The sequence below is a fragment of the Stenella coeruleoalba genome (assembly GCF_951394435.1).
Source record: "Stenella coeruleoalba genome assembly, chromosome: 18".
Classification (NCBI taxonomy): Eukaryota; Metazoa; Chordata; class Mammalia; order Artiodactyla; family Delphinidae; genus Stenella; species Stenella coeruleoalba.
This window is the reverse complement of record NC_137164.1, coordinates 10,905,796-10,926,201: the sequence shown is the minus strand read 5'-3', so window position 1 is coordinate 10,926,201 and position 20,406 is coordinate 10,905,796. Positions and strand designations below refer to the sequence as shown.

The 20,406-nt window shown below is 32.9% G+C and overlaps 1 protein-coding gene across 6 annotated transcripts in view; it reads right to left on the bottom strand.

Moving 5' to 3' along the window:
* NBEA (neurobeachin) overlaps positions 1-20,406 on the bottom strand; it is a 630,595-nt gene that overhangs the window by 567,591 nt on the left and 42,598 nt on the right. For all 6 annotated transcript variants that reach the window (XM_079902587.1, XM_079902590.1, XM_079902583.1 and 3 more), the window contains exons 2-4: positions 9,426-9,657; positions 5,816-5,916; positions 5,464-5,559 (exon numbers count right to left, since the gene is read on the bottom strand). In XM_079902587.1, coding sequence (XP_079758713.1) covers positions 5,464-5,559; positions 5,816-5,916; positions 9,426-9,630 — 402 coding nt within the window. In that variant the 5' untranslated portion in view covers positions 9,631-9,657. The remainder of the gene's footprint in view (positions 1-5,463; positions 5,560-5,815; positions 5,917-9,425; positions 9,658-20,406) is intronic.

Here is a 20,406-nt window from a genome sequence, read left to right as displayed (position 1 = left end):
CATCAGTCTTATCATCTGGTCTACTGAGCCCTACATTGGAACTTATACGCTGCATTAAACTAAGAGATACAGGAAAGAATTTGAGACAAGCTGTTCTTCAAGTTTTCCAGAACTACACTTCCACCATAGTAGGACTGAGAGAGTCCTAAATCACATTCAGTTGCAAACACTAGTGAACCAAAATACAACAGAAAAAAGAAAAAAATCTCACAAAAGAAAAAGCTAATAAGCTTGAGTGATAATGAAATAATAATAGTCTTTGGTCTTGCTACAACTGGTATGAAACACCTGAGAGGCTCTAAGACTGCATTTTTCTCAGTTTCATTGTGGACTTCTAAAAATTTCATAGATAAGGATCTTTATTATGGCCAATCTCTTCAACAAGATAGTTACCTCTACTCAAGGACATTCTCTTAAAATTATTTTTTTTATTATGTATGTATTTTAAATTTATTATTATTTTTTTTTTACTGAAGTATAGTCTTCAATATATAACAGCTAGAAAAAATGTTTTAGGGACCTGAACTCTCCCATTTCTAGAGGGTATGCCTCAACTTCCTGCTCCTACTTACCGACCAACCAGCTCCTTCTTACAGTGCACATTGTATTCCTAGCCTTTTTCAACTCTTTAACTGATGCATACACTCTCCCTTAAGGCACAAAAGCTAACTTTGTAGAGTACTGCCTTATGTGGAATCCAGGCCCATTTACTCCCCAACCGTTTGTGCCTGATCACCCATTTTCTAGACTCTTTATATTTCCTTCTAATCCCATGGCAATAAGGCATGACCTTTGGACTATCTCTTTGATTTGGGGTTTAAGCTGCCTTCACACATTTCCTCTGTATTTCCTTCTACAATATTTTGGTATCCACAATTGGGTATCCCTCATTGTGTCCAATGAGTCCATAGAACTCTGAAATCTATATCCCTTACTGTCTCCTGGACTAGCTGACTCCAAAATTTATATTCTTATCTGTTGCAATTTGCAAAAACAATGATTTTGGTGTTCATATAGGATGCTTTCAGTTAACTATTTCAGTGAATAGATAAGTGTACTATTTCTTAAATTAAGCAAATTCAAGAAATAACCATAATCATGAAAAGCAAATCTAGACAGTATATCCATAAAGGTCACAGAGCACGTAAAATGCCATCTTACATTTGTCATTCACCTTTACACTAATCACTGTAGAATTCAACTAACTCTCTGTAAGTATTACCAAATTGCTCATATGGAGGCAGCAGGCTCATAGTAAGGCATCTCCACAATATAAAATACAATTCAGAAGACCTAGCATATATGGTTATTTTGGAGGGAAAGTAAGTTGTATCATGATTTTAATCACGCAAAGTCACTGCTATGAGCAGTGGTCCAAACAGTATGTACCCTCTTGTTACTAAGATGCCACTGGTTCATGCTCATCCAGAAGCAGATTATCAAACACACTGTAATGGTAAGGGTTTTAAAATCAGCTCCTATCTGAATTTTTCAGCAGTTCAATAGCAGAAGTAACATGTCTGAAAATTAGCCAATCCGTTGTTAAATGAAACGCAGGCAAATGTTGGTTCAGGTTGTGACTCTACTTTAAGACTCTGAACAATGTTATACTGTAGAGGCTTACTTAGTTTTCTCAACTGATGTAACAACAATAATATCATTTATCTTATATAGCTTGTATGACTCAAATGAAATAATAGTTATAAAAGTTCTAGTTCCTTCCCTGCTTCCTCCTCTACAAAGAATATACTCTTGATCCAAACTACCCTTTATGGAAACGAGTGATGCAGGAAAAACCAGGAAAGGCGGAAGAGATAGTGTAAGTCCACCAATATCCCCTGAGCAAAAACAATTCAAACATACACTACTACTAACATATAAATAAAATTATCTCTGTGTGTGTGTACGTGTGTGTAAAATGCATTGCATACCAATAGGTAATTGGTGACCGAATGGCTAAAAACAGGATTAACTGCCATCTTACTGAGGCAATTCAGGCAATTTATTAAAACAGAGTTATTAATTCCGTTTTAATTAAACTTTGTTAATTCTATATATAAAACAGCAACTTGCTTATGTTTCAGTCAAAACACTTTGCTCTTCTTCCCCATACCTTAGACTGAAATCTATCAGATGTCAGGTCAACAACAGCTCTGTAAAATGTATTAGAAATACATATGTGTATAACTAGAACTGTTACATATAAAAGAACCCTCATCCCCTTAGGGACAGTGACAGTGTTTTCTCTGCTAGGTACCACAATATACATACATATTATATATGCTCTACACTAACAAACTGATATGTAAAATGATTTGCTTCCACCTTGAAAGTGTTTTGTTTTTTTTTTAACTTTCCTATTTTTGTTTCACAATTGGTAGAAACTAACTTAAAAGATTAGTAACAAAATAGTCAGGAAAAAATATAAAATTAGGATAATGGTTGATGAAATGGGAGATTGAAAGGACATTTAAGTACCTGTAATAACCAAAGAGCAATAAATATTTACATTATGTTTTACAACTTATATAGTGCTTAAATAGTATATTATTTCATTACAGGCTCACAATAACCCTATTCCATTATAAAATGCTAATATTTTACATGAAAGTAAGCTAAGAAGCACTAAGGACTAGTCCTCTACAGTAATGAACTAGAGGATTCAGAAATCAAAACCGGTTCTTCTAGCCAAAAATTACACATACGCTCTACAATGCTACCATGTATATTAAAATGATGAAATCAAGCTTACTGAGAAAGCTAGTTGAAAAGAACAACAAAATGGATAAACTTCCAGCTAGACTGACTGGAAAAAATATAGTAACAAGAATGAAAGAGGAGGCATCACTACATATCCCATAGACATTAAAAGCATAATAGAGGATATGATTAACAACTTTATGCCAATATATTCAACAACTTAGATTAACTGGACAATTACTTGAAAGACACACACTACCAACGCTTACTCAAAACAAATAGAAAATTTCCCTATATCTACTACAGAAATTAAGTTTGTAGTTTATTATTATTATTATTATTTATTTTATTTTTTTTGTGGCCTCTCCCGTTGCGGAGCACAGGCTCCGGACACGCAGGCTCAGTGGCCATGGCTCATGGGCCCAGCCGCTCCACGGCATGTGGGATCTTTCCGGACCGGGGCACAAACCCGTGTCCCCTGCATCGGCAGGCAGACTCCCAACCACTGAGCCACCAGGGAAGCCCAAGTTTGTAGTTTAAAACCTTCCCACAAACAAAACTCCAGACCCAGATGGCTTCAATAGTGAATTCTAGCATACATTCAAGAATAAATATTATCGATTCTACACAAACTCTTCAATAGAGAGAAACAAATACTTCCCAACTCATTTTATGAGGAATTACCCTAACATCAAGACTGGAGAAAGCTATCACAGGAAAAGAAAAATAGATCGTCAAATCACTCATGGAAATAATTGCAAAGTTTCTTAGCAATATGTTAGCAAATCAAATCCAGTGTTGTATGAAAAGGTTATTACACTGCGATCAAGTAGTTTTTATCCCAGGAATGCAAAGGTGATTTAATACTGAAATATCAGTCACTGTAATTCATCACATTAATAAAGATTAAGAAGAAAAACTATATGATCATTTCAATAAAATCAGAGAAAGCATTTGATAAAATTCAACACTGATATTAACTTACTGATGATGAAAAAAAAACCCAGTAAATAGGAATAGAAAAGAATTTCCTCAGTCTGATAAAGGATATATCTTAAAACCTAACGCTAATAGTATACTTAATGGTGAAATACTTAATGCTCTCCCCAAGACTGAGAATAAGTCAAGACTGTTACGATTACTAATTGAAGGTCCTACCCAGTGCAATAAGGTACAAAATGAAATAAAAAGGCATCTACTAAAAAAACTGCTAGGACAAGTAAGTGAGTTTAGCAAGGTCTCAGGATATAAGGTCAATATACCAAAAAATCTGCATTTTTATATACTAGCATAAAGCAATATGGAATATTTGTGAATTAATTTAACAAAAGATGTTTAAGACTGGCATGCTGAAAACTGCAAAACACTGAAACATCAAAGAAAATGAAATAAAAGGAGAGATATATTGTGTCCCATGAATTGGAGTACTCAGAACTAGATCCACACAAACACGGCCAGATAGTTTTCAAGAAAGGTGCCAACACAATCCAATGTGAAAAGAACTGTCTCTTCAACAAATGGCTTTGAAACAATTTGATAGTCATATGTTAAGCAAAGAAAACTTAACCTCCAACCTTCCCTCACATCATATTTTTAAAATTTATACAAAAGGATCACAGACCTAAACATAAGAGGTACAAAAACACAACTTTCAGTAGAATGCATAAGAGAAAAAAATCCTGTGACCTTGGTTTACACCGATTTCTTAGATTACAAAATTATGTGTCATAAAAGAAAGAAAATTTTAATTGAACTCCATCAAAATTAAAATCTTTTGTACTTCAAGAAATATTGTTAAGAAAATAAGAAGACAAGCATCAGACTGGGAGAAATGTTTGACAAACACATTTCCAAATTAACTTACAACCCAAATATATAATGAACTCTTAAGATAACAAGACAAATAATCACATTTTTTTAAGTGAACAGAAGATTTGAACACAAACATCACAAAAGGTTTAAGAATGGCTAATAAACACATGAAAAATGTTCAACATCAGTCATAAGGGCAACACAAAATTAAAACTACAATGAGGTGCCATTACATAACCATTTACATGCTTCAAATTAAAAAGACACAATGTCCAGGATGCAGATCAACTGGGATTTTCATACACTGCTGATGGGGATGCAAAATTTTCCACTACAGAAAAAGCAATTTGCATGTTTATCATGAAATGAAATACATACTTAACATAAAAACTAGCAACCTCACTCTTTCGTATTTACTCAAGAGATAAAAATACATACCTGCAGAAGACCTTTATTCAAGACCTAGCAGTTTTATTTACAATAACCAAAAACTGAAAACCCAAAAGTCCATCAACTAGTGAATGGATAAACTGCGGTATATCCATAAAATGTAATACTACTCAGAATAAAAAGGAATAGAATTACTGATAAACTACAACATGGATAATCTCAAAAGCATTATGGTAAGTAAAAGAAGTCTGGCGGAAAAGACTACATACTATATGATTTTATTTATATGAAACTCTAGAAAAGATAGAATTATACAAACACAAAATAAATCAAAGGTTGCAAGGGACAGCCTAGGGAGAGGGAACAGACTTCAAAGAGACACAAGGGAATTTTGGTGGGTGACAGAATTGTTCTAAATCATGACTGTCGTGGTGGTTACAGGACTATTCAAAACTCAACAAACTGTACTTTTTAAATTGGGGAATTTTACTGTATGTAAATTATACCTTCACAGAGTTGACTTAAAAGAAATAAAAACAAACATATGTATTTAAAACTTACCGCAGCACTACAACCGGGGAAATTGAAAAAAGTATCAGGACCATGTCTTTGTGGCATCTGATTAAGAACTGATAATAATTTTACTGCATGTCTTGGCTAAGGAAACAAGAAAAAGAAATGTCACTGTACAAATTTAACAAAAATACCTAATATATCACCTTAACATTCACCTTAACATTCACCAGAATGTTTTCTAACTTGAAAGAAAATTAATTTTAAATCATTTAATAAACTCTTTAAGAGGAACAATTTCCGTTACAAATTCAAGTTTATAGCTCTCTAGAGACGAACTGTTGAACATTAAGTATTAATGCACTGATATTGAATACTTTTCCCTCTGACCACGGCTTACCCAGATTCCACTTTCTCCTCGAAGCATGCTGAACAAAAGCTTCAACTCCTTGACAGTGATGCTGTAGCTGGCAAGAACCCCCAACATATCAACTAGAAGATCTTCAAAGGAAAATAAAGTTATTCTGAACTCTAGTCATGAGCTGCCATCTGTCAAGGTAAATATACTTTTTGAAAGAGCAAAAGTTAGCTTGTCATTTCTACATATATATGGATATGTATTATAGCTAAATGTCCTCATGAATAGCCGTTCTAATTAAAAATTTTTAACTCATCAGATAAGCAAAAAATTATATTTGAATTTTAGGATTTTCTTCCCATCAGAATTACCATTTCAATTAAGTTCTCTTTGAAAAATTATATAAAATGGATTTTATAAATTCTCAGAATGCACACACATACGGGCACACACACACACGAATCTGCTATATGCTGGGAAAAGTAGGCAAAAAAATGCAACGGTACAATGATTTAACATTGTAAATTTGTTATTTTCAAATGAAAAAGTGATGGTTAACCACATTTTCTTTTAGAATTATCTACTCTTAATAAAGTACATTCTTGAAATAGTCCTTGGCCCATTAACAACAATTTGGGGCATTCACTCCTTGCCTGGCATTATTCCAAGTGGTTTACATGCATTAACTTCACAAATCCTCCTAACAAGCCTATGAGGTAAGTATTATTATTATCCCCTTCTAAAAATGAGGAAAGTGAAGCATAGATAACTTAATCACACTGCCCAAGAACGCACTCTACTAAGTGGTAGTCAAAATTCAAATCTAGGCAGTATGGCTCCAGAGCCCTCACTCTTACTTACTAGTCTCTAAATAGAAGTACCATTTGAACATCTGACTAGTGATATCCATTATGATACTGTGTTTATGCTCATATAAGAGACACACCAGCTCACCAGATAATAAGAAAAAATTATACATTTAATCTCTTGTCTCTGATTACTTTCTCATCTCTAGACATTGTAATAGTACCTCTATCAATCATTTTTTGCAAGAAATTAAACATCTAAATACTTATACTTCATTTTCTCAATTTCTAAAGCACGTCCTAAGAATTAAAGATACTACGCAAGTTATTACAATAAATACACATATACATTATGAACAATTTATCATCAATTAATAAAATAGGTGAGGTTAGGATAAGTTGAAATAATTATTGACATGTACTATACATTATCCAATATCATAGATTAGTTAGTTGAACTTTGAGACTTTAAAAATATTTATTATGTATTTCAAATTAGAAATTTAATATGGTTATTTTCATCAAAAAAGAACTGATTTATTCTTACTTAACACCATTATAAGTAAGCAATCTCTACGATAAACCTGTGACTGTGGATATGCCATTTTAAAGAGATATCTTTTAATGAAAGACCATTCATCATTCAAGTAATAAAAATGTTCATAGTTACTACATATTAGTCAGAATATCTGTTTCTAAGAAAAAAATTCTAGATAAAAACCAAGCACTTTAAAATCCTAAGTTAATATAAAGCATTTTTAAGCAATTAGCTGCAATGACAGAACCTTCATAGAAGATTTCTTAAAGGTATGCCTACAAATACTATTTTAAAAGAATTCTATTTCCAAAACTTTATCTCATCTCCTATGTATGTCACAAAAAGTGACCTATTACATTTGTATTTAATTACATAATTATTAAGATTTCTTATTTATTATACAGATAAGATAGCCAAGCACCTCAGTTTTTAATTTTATTATAAAATTTTAAAAGGTCTATTAAAAAAGGTCTTTTCTATACCAGATTTTTAAAGGAGAAAAAATACTAAGACTATGAAATTCTCTTATCAATTTACTATAGATGTTTAACCACCTTCTAATATGATATCTTCATATTATTAAATGAAAAGAACTTCTTTGAACTTAGCATGCTACAAAACACTCAGAGTGAAAACTTAGTAGTGCTTTGGTGGTTACTGGTGCTTCATTAGTATGTCATCTAAATTTTAATTTCTCTACGGAAAAGTAAGGTAGAGGTATTTTTCTAGCACTTATTCATCACTTAAATAACAAAAAGTGAAAAATTTGTGTTATCCACATTATCATTAATGAGAATAAAGGATAAGGGAATTAAGAAGCTTTGTATAACAGAAAATGTAAAAAGCTCTGTGGTACTATCATGCTTACTATCAGCTTACTTCTCAGTGCTCATGAATTATGTACAGTAAGCTAGTATGTTCGTAATTGTGGCTCATTTTCTAAAGTGCATTCTATAAAGTGCACTTTATTTACAAAAAAAAAAAAGAAAAAAAGAAAAGAAAAAGAATTTTAAGGGCTTAAATCCAGATATGAGGATTCAAAGATCACATGATGTTCTATACAACATGTGTACATGTAAGTTTATACATATAAATTCCTGTTAATGCTAAAATTTGCAGATGGTACCATATTTTCATCAAAAAGATGTTTTAATTTTGATTCTCATTTTTCATGAAGTTAACCATTAGTAACCAATATAGAGAATACTACATCATTCTAAATAGAGATAGATGCCACCTCAAAAGCAATTAGAAATGATTTTAATATACTCTATAAGAAAAACAAAAATTTCAAAATATTGCTTAAATTTAAAAAGCACTGATCTTTATTCTTCATTCTATTTTTTCTTGTTTAATGTTTTGTTCTACTGATATTAAAATTAATTATGCATAGACCAAAATATTATAGAGGATTTTCTGGTGTTGAACTATTTTTAAGGATCAGATATTGATCATATATTGTGAGGAATTATACTAGCACTTTTAGAATTATGAAACCTTTTCATGTCAGAAGAAAGTTATATGGAAGATTCATGGCTTAAGAGAATCAACATTTCAAATTCCTTATTTTCTGGGAATAACTGTTGCTCTGGGACCATCTTTCAAAACACTTCTACTGAAGTGCATCTAACTACAGAGGAGAATGGACTTGCAGGTGGGTAAAGGATTGACAGTGAAGAATTACAGATATGAAAATTATTATTTGAAATAACACATAACACCAAATTATTATTTTTATCTTGAAATTTCATGCAAATAGTATGTTCTAGTTAACAATATATCTGCATTTATTTTAACACAAAAGTTCCTCCAAAAAAATATCAAAGTAAAATCGACACTTCCAAAAACTACAGCCTGCTTGTCCGAAGGCTTTTAGCACCTCCTGTCATAGTACCATATATGTCAGATTGGAGAACATGGAGTTCACAGAACTTTTAATAAAGTGCTAATTTTATAGAAATATAATATGTATTGTGATATTTTAATTATATAAAGGTTTATTAATTAAGTTCTACATAGAAATGTACTGTTTATTTTTCTGATAGATTTCATAGCACTTATTCCACATTACTGAGATTTTCTAAAACCTGGAAAACCAAAATAGTAATTATTTTTGTCTAATACAGAAGTCATCTTTCATTCTTCAGGTTTCCCCTTAACATAAAAGGCAAATTTCCCATACATTTCTACTTATCTATTTTAAAACAAGGTAGCTTCAACAAAACTATATAACCTATAGAATATACAGAGAAGTATATGAATCTTTATAAACATTTAAATTATACTTTCCTGTCAGATAATCCCATACCTGCTATCATGTCATCTACAGCACTCATTTTCAGCAATACTTGCTCAATTAGCCCAACTTCTGTACTAGTCTGTAAATTCCGAACACTTTTTCGTAGGATGGCTGTAAACATGCTCCATATTTCTGCTTGACATGTGACATCACAGTGTTCCAAAAGCTCTGTCATGCATGTTATACTCTCAGCATCCTGGATAATAAAGTTCATCTCCAAGTCAAACTCTCCACCAACCAGCTAAAAATAAACAGAAAAAAAATCACCAATGATAATGTGAGAGGTTACACATAGAACAGCAAAGCTAGCAAGAAAGTATTAGCTACTTTAAAAAATTTCAAGTCTTCTAGCCTGAAATTAATTTTGATGAAAATTTCACTACAGATAAGCGAAAGGTGCTGTAAAAATTAAAACTAGCAAAGAGAAGTCTAATTTTTTTTTTTTCAATTTGAAAAGGTGATTTCAAATCTAGAAAAATAGAGTAAAATAGAGCAAATGACTAAGAGGTGGGATTCTGGGCAAATTCCCTTAAAAAGATTTTGGCTTTGAAAAGTGAAAATTACTAGAAGATGCAGAGATCACTAAGGATAAATTTTAAGACATGAAAATTCATTTCCTTTTATATTACTAGACTGACAAATAAAATAGATGTAAATGAAAAAGAATAGGTGGGTCTAATCTCCATTTATAAAATATGAAGAAACATGAAACTAGATTAGCAAACTTACAGTAAATGTTGAAATAACAGAATTAATGTTAAAAATGTTTACACGAGAAATACCTAATATCTAGTAGTATTTTTTTAAAAAAAACATGTGAACTGGGAAAGAAAGCTGATTTAATGGCAGCATATTTGACTTGTGGCATTATGCCAAGTGAGTCAAAAGTAGTAGTCCTCCTCCCAAATGCTACTTTACTACAGCAATAGACAAATACACATGTAATAAAAGATACAATGATACTCCTATTCTCTATGGATCAAATCTCACATTAATTAGTTTATTCAGTAATAAGTACCATTCTTAAGGAAGAACATTAACAAACTGGGTATCTTTTTGATCTAGAGAATGGAAAATTTAGGCAGAAAATAATAGCCATATATAAAATGTGTGACAAATGTGAAGTCATTCATTCATTTATTCATTCAACAAATATTTTATTTATTAAAGACTAGAACTTACTGTTCTAAGAACTAGAAGTATATCTGTGGACAAGAAAAAGTCCATGCACTAACAGTGCTAAATTCTAGAAATAAAGATCTCTATATGTATTTACGTATGTTCTACTTTATTCCAAAAAAGGTTGCATTTGGCTTATAAATTACATAAAGTATAAAAGAAGACATAAATTAGGTTCAGACAGGGGCTAGAGATTAGATTCAAGAAGTCAAATTAATTTTCCATCAATGAAACGTGTTCATTAATATGGATGGATGAGCACACTGTATAATATAAATTTGAAAATAATGGTAATAATAATACCACCACCTAACCTCATATACCATTTAGTATTATTCTAAGTGCTTTACATATAGTAAATAACTTAATTCTCACAGCAACTAATGACAAAGAAGCGAATATTTTAAAAGTTCTAGAATTCAAGAATTTAAAAACAAAATATTCTCAAATTGTAAAATATTATACTCTGTATATATATTTTCTCTGTAACAGTTTCAAAATTCAACTTTATAAGAAACTAGCCCTTATGCTAACTTCCAACCTTTTACTGACCTAGATATTCTCTCTGGTTAAAGGTTGGGTTTACTTCTATGTGTGAAATGACTTCAACTCCTCCTACTATTTCTGGTTTATTAACAAAAATAGCTATGGGAATGGTTACGAGATTGGCTCTAATTCAGACTTCCTGGATTCTGATTTTAGCTGCACCACTCACTTTAATGACGCTACTTCTCTAAGCCTGTCACTTCATCTACAATATGGGAATAAAAGTTCCTACCTAATAGGGTTGTTGTAAAGATTAAATAAATAAAGTAATTGGGTTATAAGCACTTAGTAACAAAGTCAGGCATATAGTTAGCATTCAGTTAAGGAGTTAACGTTAGCTATTACCAGTTCTCTTACCCCAACTTTGAGCTAAAAATTGTAGTCATCTGATCACATACTTATAAAGTACCATGAAACAGCCAGTGTAAACCTTATATTTCCAGGAAAAGCTAAATTATTGTAGATCGTGTACTCTTAGATATTACTTGTAGATCTAGCAAAGCCAACTCAATTTCACCGTGCCATGGTCTCACCAAGAATTGCTTACTTTTTCATATTCATATATCCAATTGACTTGGGTCACCACTATGAAACTTGTAAACCCATGATTAGTAACTTAGAAGAGGTTCTCCCGAAGTGAACCACAGAGAAATAAACAGATTTGAAAAACAATGACAACTTACTGCCTGAACTAAAAGAAGTAGATACCAAAGTTTAAGTCTATAAGACTCAGAATAAATCTCTGTAAGAATCAGTATACACTAAAATGGAAGAACACTGAAGAATTTTTTAGACTAATCTCCTTAATGAGTTGTAAATGCTTAAGTAGAATCTGGTCTACCCAAGAACCATTATCAAATGAGTAAATAACAGAAATGGGCTCAGTGGTAACAAAAAATAGTCTGCTTTTAAAGGAATTAACAATTATAATGTGTAATTCTAACAATCAAGCTATTTTGTGAAGCCTAAGGCTCTATCTTTCACAGTTAAAAAAACAATGCCCCTTTCTATACATCATTTAATTACAAAAGAGCACAGTTATGGCTCCCTGATTTCACTGCCAGAAGCTGTAAAAACATTTATTATAAACGTTAGAACAGAGTGGACCTATGTTTTTGGATGGTCTTTCTAACTCCTATTATAATTTTTAATACATTAGTATTAAGGAGGCTAACTGCTTGCAGAAATATCATTCCAAGATTAGGGAAATATTTATTCCTCACTTGTAATGAACAGTTCAATATTTATCAACTAAAGCATACAAGAAAAAATAGAAACAGTCAGTCTTTATTATTTAAACAATTCCCTAACAACTCTATGAGGAAAAGGCATAGTTGTCTTCAGAGAGGGAAACTGAAGATAAATGAGGTTAGGCAACATAACCAAAGTCACACATGAGTAAGTAGCAGATCCAGGATTCTAATCTAGACTAGAAAATGTACCGAAACAACTTGCTATGAAGTCAAGAGTGTAAACTTAAAAAATAGAGATGGGACGTGTCATAGTAGCTCTATTAAGAAATTAGTGCTTTGAGAACAGTGTATGGGTAAAATGAGGGAAGACAAAATGATTTCCGTGGGTAAGAAATGAAACATCAAGAGGTAGTAAATCACAATAAAGGAAAACAACCAGTTTATTTAAAGTTATTTAAATAAATTATTTCAGTAAGAATGTCTAAGACTTTGAAGGCTCAATTACAGGAAAATCAGCAATAAACACTAAAAAAGGAAACTCACAGGAAAACATTTTAAAAAGCAAAAAAATTGACATGACAGGCTAGAAAGCTAAACCAAAAAAAAAAAAAAAAACCTAAAATCACTGTTACCATAGTACAAATGAGATTTATAAATGAATTGAGACTTCCTGTAAATCCGAATGTGTCAATATGACACTCTATTTGCACAGTTAAGGGTTTTCTTTTCCTCCAGGCCTTCTCCTTAAAATTCTAAAAGGTATTGGCATTCAAGAAAAGCGGTCCACAATGGCCCTTCCTACTCAAGAATCTGTCATAAGTGAATAAAATAAATATAGGTGAGCCTTTTTAATGAACTAAGTTTTATTTACATAAAAGTATAAAAATTACTGTATAAAAATTTAGAATATCAAATGCTGGCCTGGAAATGTATTATCTTCTGAAAGTACTAAGGTTTATAATTACTAGCAATTTAAGTATCTTTTATTTTTTAAGTACAGAGTTTTAAATATCTTTATTTTGAAATCTTAGATTATTAGTTAGGATCATATGGAATAATTCAGTGTACATTAGACTAAATCAAACTGGATAATTATTAACCAGTTGGATTTCTTTGCAAATCTTTGCAAATCTGTGGATAAACTCTAAACTAGATAACATTGCTTATAAAGCCCCAGTTCAACACCCCACATTCAGCTTCCTCTACTTTCCATTCCCTAGCTACTGTCATAAAAAACATTTCCACAATGCCATCTCTCACTTCATCTAAAACTCTTTATAATGTTACTCCCTATGCATGAAATAGGGTTCTCTCCCAACCCCTAATTTTAACTTCCATTAAACCTCCAAATATCAGTTTAGATACCACTTAATCCAGAAAGTCTTCCTAGTAACTACAAACACTGTCTTTCTCTGAACTCGCATTACAACCCATCCACATCACAGCAATCATTTCAGGATATCCTAGATGTTTACAGATTTCTTTCCACCCCCAGTTTACAGTAAGCTTTGTAAGGGTAAGGACCATTTCTAACTATCAACCATATCTACATCACTAGCACACTGACAAACCCAGGAAAATTATTCAATATTTAACATGGAATGGGAAGATGGCAGGATGAGAGGACAGAAGGGAGGTAAGTAGGCTGGCAGGAGAGCTTCACAAATTCATGGTCCATCATCAGGTTGTAAGCCAAAGACTTTCTACCATACTCTACTTTTCTCTTTTAGCAATGAATTGCTCTTAATGCCATATAACTTTTCTAAAGTTCCAGAGATGACCACAAAGCCAAAGAAAATGTTTCCTCATTCTTGTTTATAGCCCTTGGTTGCGTTATTTTTTTCTTCTATTACCACTTTAAAAATATGTAAGGTTTCACAGGTAAAATTCGGGAGACATGTTATTGTCTAAGTAAGGGACTAAGTACACTACACACAATTTTTAGTTGTTAAAATCAGGCTTAAATATACTTCCAGTTTCTAACTATTTTCAAGTGAAATCAATTACAATATCTTCCTTTGAAAAAGAATGGGAGTGATGTCACCAAAAAACACCAGAGTGGGCAGCTATGTCCTCCCTAAAAAACTAATGATCTAGCAAAAACTGGCAGAATAAACTTCTGAAGATTTCTGCAATCAAGTCAAAAATGTACAACAACCAAGGAAAGACTTGGTGAGGAAGAAGCTACTGTTTTGCGAGGTACGTCCCACCTTCAATCCCTCAGATTGGCAACAGTCATGAGAACGCCAGCCTGCAATGGTGGTGAGGGTTGCTAGTTCCAAAGGAAGCACTAGGGACCTTATTCTCAAAGAACTGTAGTTGTAGGTCTGAACCTGACTGGCAGCTCCCTCAAGGATAGACACAAAGAATTTTCTTTGCTTCACTCAACTCAGAAGGTTCCTAGAGCTAGAACACTTTTGCTGAAAGCCTTTAAAGGCACATGTATTAGCTGCAGCACCTGAGGCAAGTCAACACTTGGGGCAAGCGGTAGACAGACCTGGAAGCCTGGGAAGGAAGACGTGGGGAAAGGAGATAAATGTGGGTATAAGGTCTTTCAAAATCTTTCATGTATACTGGGTAATCCAGAAATCCACATGCATGCCCAGGGCAGGTCGCACATTCAGAAAAGGTCTACGAAGTCCCTAAGCTTTCATTTGTAGCTGACCTTTAGGCTCTACACAAGTAGGAAGTAAAAGCTAAAGCAGTGATGTAAACAGCCTGACCAAACACTGAAGAAGTCTCCAGCACAGAGCAAAAGATGGGGAAGAGCATTTTCTTTTCCTTTTTTTCCCTTCCTTGGCTCCAGGCATTTAAGGTAACTCTGTCAAAACATCCGCTGCCCATCAAACTAACAGAACAAAGCCTTCAATGGCCAAAAGTGGCAGAGATTACAGATCTTATACAGAATACAGAATATAATTTAGAAAAGCTACTAAACAAACAACAGCAATAATAACACACAATAGCAACTACAAACTCAAGAGTAGGGAAAAGAACAGAATTTCCAGAGTTTCCACATTACAATATTCAGAATGCCCAAATTTCAACAAAAAATTATGAGACACACAAAGAAACAAGGAAGAATGGCCCATCAAAAGAAAAAATTAATTTTGTGTTCAAAATTTGACAACTGCTTTTGTCTTATCTCCTTCCTCTATTCTGTCTTCCAGCTTATGTTTTGCTTTCTATTACTTCACAGATGTCTTCTACTGTTAGCCAATCAAATTACTTATAGAAGCAGATATAATCTAATTATAAAGCTCTTGAATTATTAATTTCTAAAGAATAGATCTTCAATATAAAGCTATAACTGTGTGTAATTTTACAAAGAAACAAAAAAGTGAAAACATGATAATTAAGAACCACCATTTTGTGAACATTAATTCTATGTTGCATAATTTATGCATATAGCCTCATTTAATATCTCATAACTCTGGGAGATGAGTATCTCAAACAAGGAAATTGAGGTTAGCATAAGTTAAGTAAACTGCCCAAGGTCCCTAAGCTAGTGTCAGCATCAGAATTTGTCTTGTCAATATCATAAAGAATTAAGAAGTATATCATTACCAGAGAGATCACCCACAAGACACAAATATGTACTGCCACCAGTCATCTAACCTTCAAAATCTGATGTTAAACATTAGCATATGTAATAAATGACTTTTAGATAAGTGTTCAGTAAATAACAGGAAAACTTTATAATTTGGACATGAACATAATAAGCTAATGATCCTAAACCGAGCCAACAAACCAAGGCAAGAAAAATAGAAAATTACTGGGTTGTTTTCCTATTTCTTTTACACAAGTCTTCTCTACAAGTAATTTATATTGACAATCTTTCTGTGGTAGAGGAATAACTATACCCAAGAGTATAACAAACGCTGCTGTAAATACCATCCATAAAAACTCTACGGAAGGGAGGAGGAAACAAAGGGAATAACTATCATACAATAAGTGCCTTCTTTAAAATATATTTTAAACAACTTGCACTTTATCAAAAGCAAGTATAACCAGCTTTATAATTGCTTTATATGACTATACCAAACATATATGACAAATCCACCTGGCTACTAGGAGCCAACTGACATCTGAAGGAAAACTAAATGTGTTAATTGCCAAACCACTATATGCTTTTAAATTCTAACTCCTAGCCTAACAATGAAAACTCTATTTCATAAATAAAAACAAAGTAGAGACTTCTGCAGACAAATGAAAGCTGAGAGAATCTGCTGCCCGCAGACTTTTACCATACGGAGTGTTAAAGTAAGTTCTTCCAGCAGAAGGAAAATGATACCAGCTGGAAATTTGAAATGACACAAAAAAATTGAAGAGTGCCAAAATCAAGACTGTTGTTAAATGCAAAAGACTGTTTTATCTCATTTTGAAAATTCTTTCAAAGATAACTATCTAAAGCAAAAATAACAATGCATTAAGGGATTTATAACACATATGAAAGTAAAACCAATGACAGCAAGATCACAGAGGACAAGAAAGGAGAGATATAAGTATACTTCTAAAAGATTCTTAACCTATACTTGAAGTAGTATATTATTTGAAGGTAGAGAGTAAGTTAATGCATATTGTATACTCTAGAGAAAACACTGAACATGAAAAGGAAACAAATACTAAAGATCTTAACAGACACCTTACTGAAGAAGATATACACATGGCAAAGAAGGATATAAGAAGATGCTCCACATCCCACGTCACTGGAGAAATGCAAATTAAAGCAAGAATGAGATACCACTACACACCTATTAGAATGGCCAAAATCTAGAACACTGATAACATCAAGTGCTGCTGAGGATATGGAGCAACAGAAACTCTCATTGTTTGCTGGTGGGAATGAAATGGTACAGCCACTTTGGAAGACAGTTTGGTGGTTTCTTACAAAATTAAACATACTTTTACCATACAATCCAGCAACTGTGCTCCTTAGTATATAATACTCAAAGGAGTGAAAAACGTATGTCCACACAGATTTTGTCCACAAAAGTCTGCACACAGATGTTTATAGCAGCTTTATTCATAACTGCCAAAACTGGAAAGCACCTTTACAATTTCCTTCCAATGGAAATGGCACAGAATCTATATAATGTACGGAAAATTAAAACAATGCAAGAAAAACAAAGTTTTAACTAAACCTAAGAGTTGACTTTCAGCTACAACAGAATGCATATATATATATATATATATATATATATATATATATATATATATATATATATATATATATATATAACATGAAACACACCCCTCAAAACTTCAACTTCTTGGAAAAAGACTATCATCCATTCCGCAACACATCATGAATTTATAAACAAAAATAAAAACTAAAAAAAACTAAAAACTATCTCCTTAAAATAAAATCACTCTCTTGGCTCAGTCATAAACACTTGATGCCTTCACATTACCTGTGACTCTTCTGCTTTTTTCATGTCAAGCCCTAGTATTTCTTCCTTACTCATATCTCAGACTCAGACCTTCTTCATTTTTCCTAGCTCCCACACCAAGCAGTTTCAACATTGCTTTGTTGCCTCCTCACAGTATCTTCCTACCTCAACTTACCACTAAATACCACCGCCAAATTCATCTTTCTACAACAGCACTTATATCATAATAAACAGTTTCTCTACAACCTTTTTACTGAATGAATTCTTATTTATTTAATATTTGAATATCTGAATTACCTGAGTTATCTGAATTTATTATTTGAAATCCTTCACACAGAAATAATGATCAGGCCCGAACTGGTAAAATGGAAGAGAGCTAGATCGCTACTTTTTTTTTTTTTTTTTTTGGCTGCACTGGGTCTTCATTGCTGAGCGTGGGCTTTCTCTAGTTGTGGCGAGCGGGGGCCACTCTTCCTTGCGGTGCGTGGGCTTCTCGTTGCAGTGGCTTCTCTTGTTGCGGAGCACAGGCTCTAGGCACGTGGGCTTCAGCAGCTGTGGCTCTCGGGCTCTAGAGCGCGGGCTCAGTAGTTGTGACACACGGGCTTAGTTGCTCCGAGGCATGTGGGATATTCCTGGACCAGGGATCAAACCCGTGTCCCCTGCATTGGCAGGCGGATTCTTAACCACTGGCCACCAGGGAAGTCCTAGATCCCTGCTTTTAAATCAAAGCTCTGCTAAAACCTATGGGCAGAAGTACATTCATTTAGTATTCTAGGTACCTCAGGGTATTTCTCCTCTGAGCCTCAGTTTCCACCTAGGCCAAAATTATACAATCTCTAAAATCTTCTGGTTCTAGGATACAGTGTATTACAACCTCTATTGAGAAGACAACTGTGATGTATGCAACAGCTGTGGTGTCTATCATATAGCAAGGACAGAATTTAGAATCTAAAGACTCAAAGGGGGTAAAATCATTTTCAAAAGACTGCAGGTAAGGCACTGAATAAATTGCAAAGACTGCCTGATGAGGTAAAAGATAAAGAGATGATTCACTGATTCAAAACTTCTGTTTGAGAGAAATAAAAAAAATATGTGACTAGAACAATAAAACATCAACCTTTGATTCCTACAATTCACAGAAGCTGCATGAGATAAAAAGGTTTTTGGCAGTACAAACCAGGACAGGAATGTGACTTCCCAAAGGACTGTTTATATCCTAATGAGAAGAAATTCCTCCTTTAAAAGGCTTTCATTAGGAAGCAACAAAAACAAAAAAATAAATGAATCAAACATTTAACTCAAGAGGTTGGGAAAATTTTTTAAAAAGCAAGTCTGAGTAAATTATGAGGAAAAAAATTATGTTAAAGCAGAATTTCATGGGTTAGAAAACAGAAAAATTATAGATTTGGTAAATAAATCCATAATGTGATTCACAGAAGAAAAAAGAATAATATACACAATCTTCAGACAAAAAGAGAAAAGACTCTGAAAATTAAAAATGAGATATAGCAAATAAGTAAACTTTTCTTCTCATGAGACATATGTTCCATCTGTGCTACTAAATTTACATAGAGAAAAAAGGAACTAAATTAAAATGTTTCTGAAAGTGTATCTCTGAGTTGTGGGCTTATAAAATCATTTCTTTTTATCTTTACATATTTTCTGATTCTATAAATTTTCTAAAATGAGAATCATTTATTTTTATAATCAGAGGAAAAAATAAGTGGGGGGGAACTATAATAACTTTTGGTATCAGGAGTTATATATAAACACTAGACTATAAGCTCCCTGAAGATAGGACCCACATTTGTCTTAATGACCAATCCATGAGCAGCACCTATACAGGACGCACTGTAATATTTGAAACTATTATATATCCATTAAACAAGTATTTAATATAGTTTTGTGAGATTTGCATATTTAAAATGAGGTTTAAAATAATATTTACATTTTTAGAGTTTTCAACTTTATAGTCCCTTGGCCTGTTTGATCAAAGAATTCCTGCCAATTCTTCCATGAAAATAACCTATCCCTTAGGTACAGAATCAGGAGCAAACCTAATGACATTCAACTTTGTACCTCTAGTTCCACTCCATAATATCCTAAGCAGTCTCTTCCTTATACAATTTCTCTTCTTCCCATAACATGGAAATTTATCAAATTCCTAATCAGAATATAAAATAAAAGGTAATTAAAGGAAGTGATAGAGTCTAAGGAGATACTGATTAAGGATGACACTTAACCAAGAAGTAAAGGAACAATTCACTAACACGAGGCTAAATAATCGCTGTTTTATTTTATTTATTTATTTTTTACATCTTTATTGGAGTATAATTGCTTTACAATGATGTGTTAGTTTCTGCTTTATAACGCTGTTTTATTTTTAAATGCTAAGTAAAAAGTGGTTTTTACTGACCCACAATTGAGCATGATACAAATCCTTGGAGTTGGGCCAATTTGGGAACAAATCCTGACTCTGCCACTTACTAAATTCATGGTTTTGCAAGTAACTTCTCAGTGTAACACCACCTATCTCACAGGGACATTAGATGATTAAAGAAGCTATTCCTTTTAAGTACCCAACAGTGACCAGCTTAGACTAGGTACCCAATTAATGTTAATTTCATCATTTTTCCAGGATGAGACTGGCACCCAGAAAAAAATGAGGAAAACTTACTG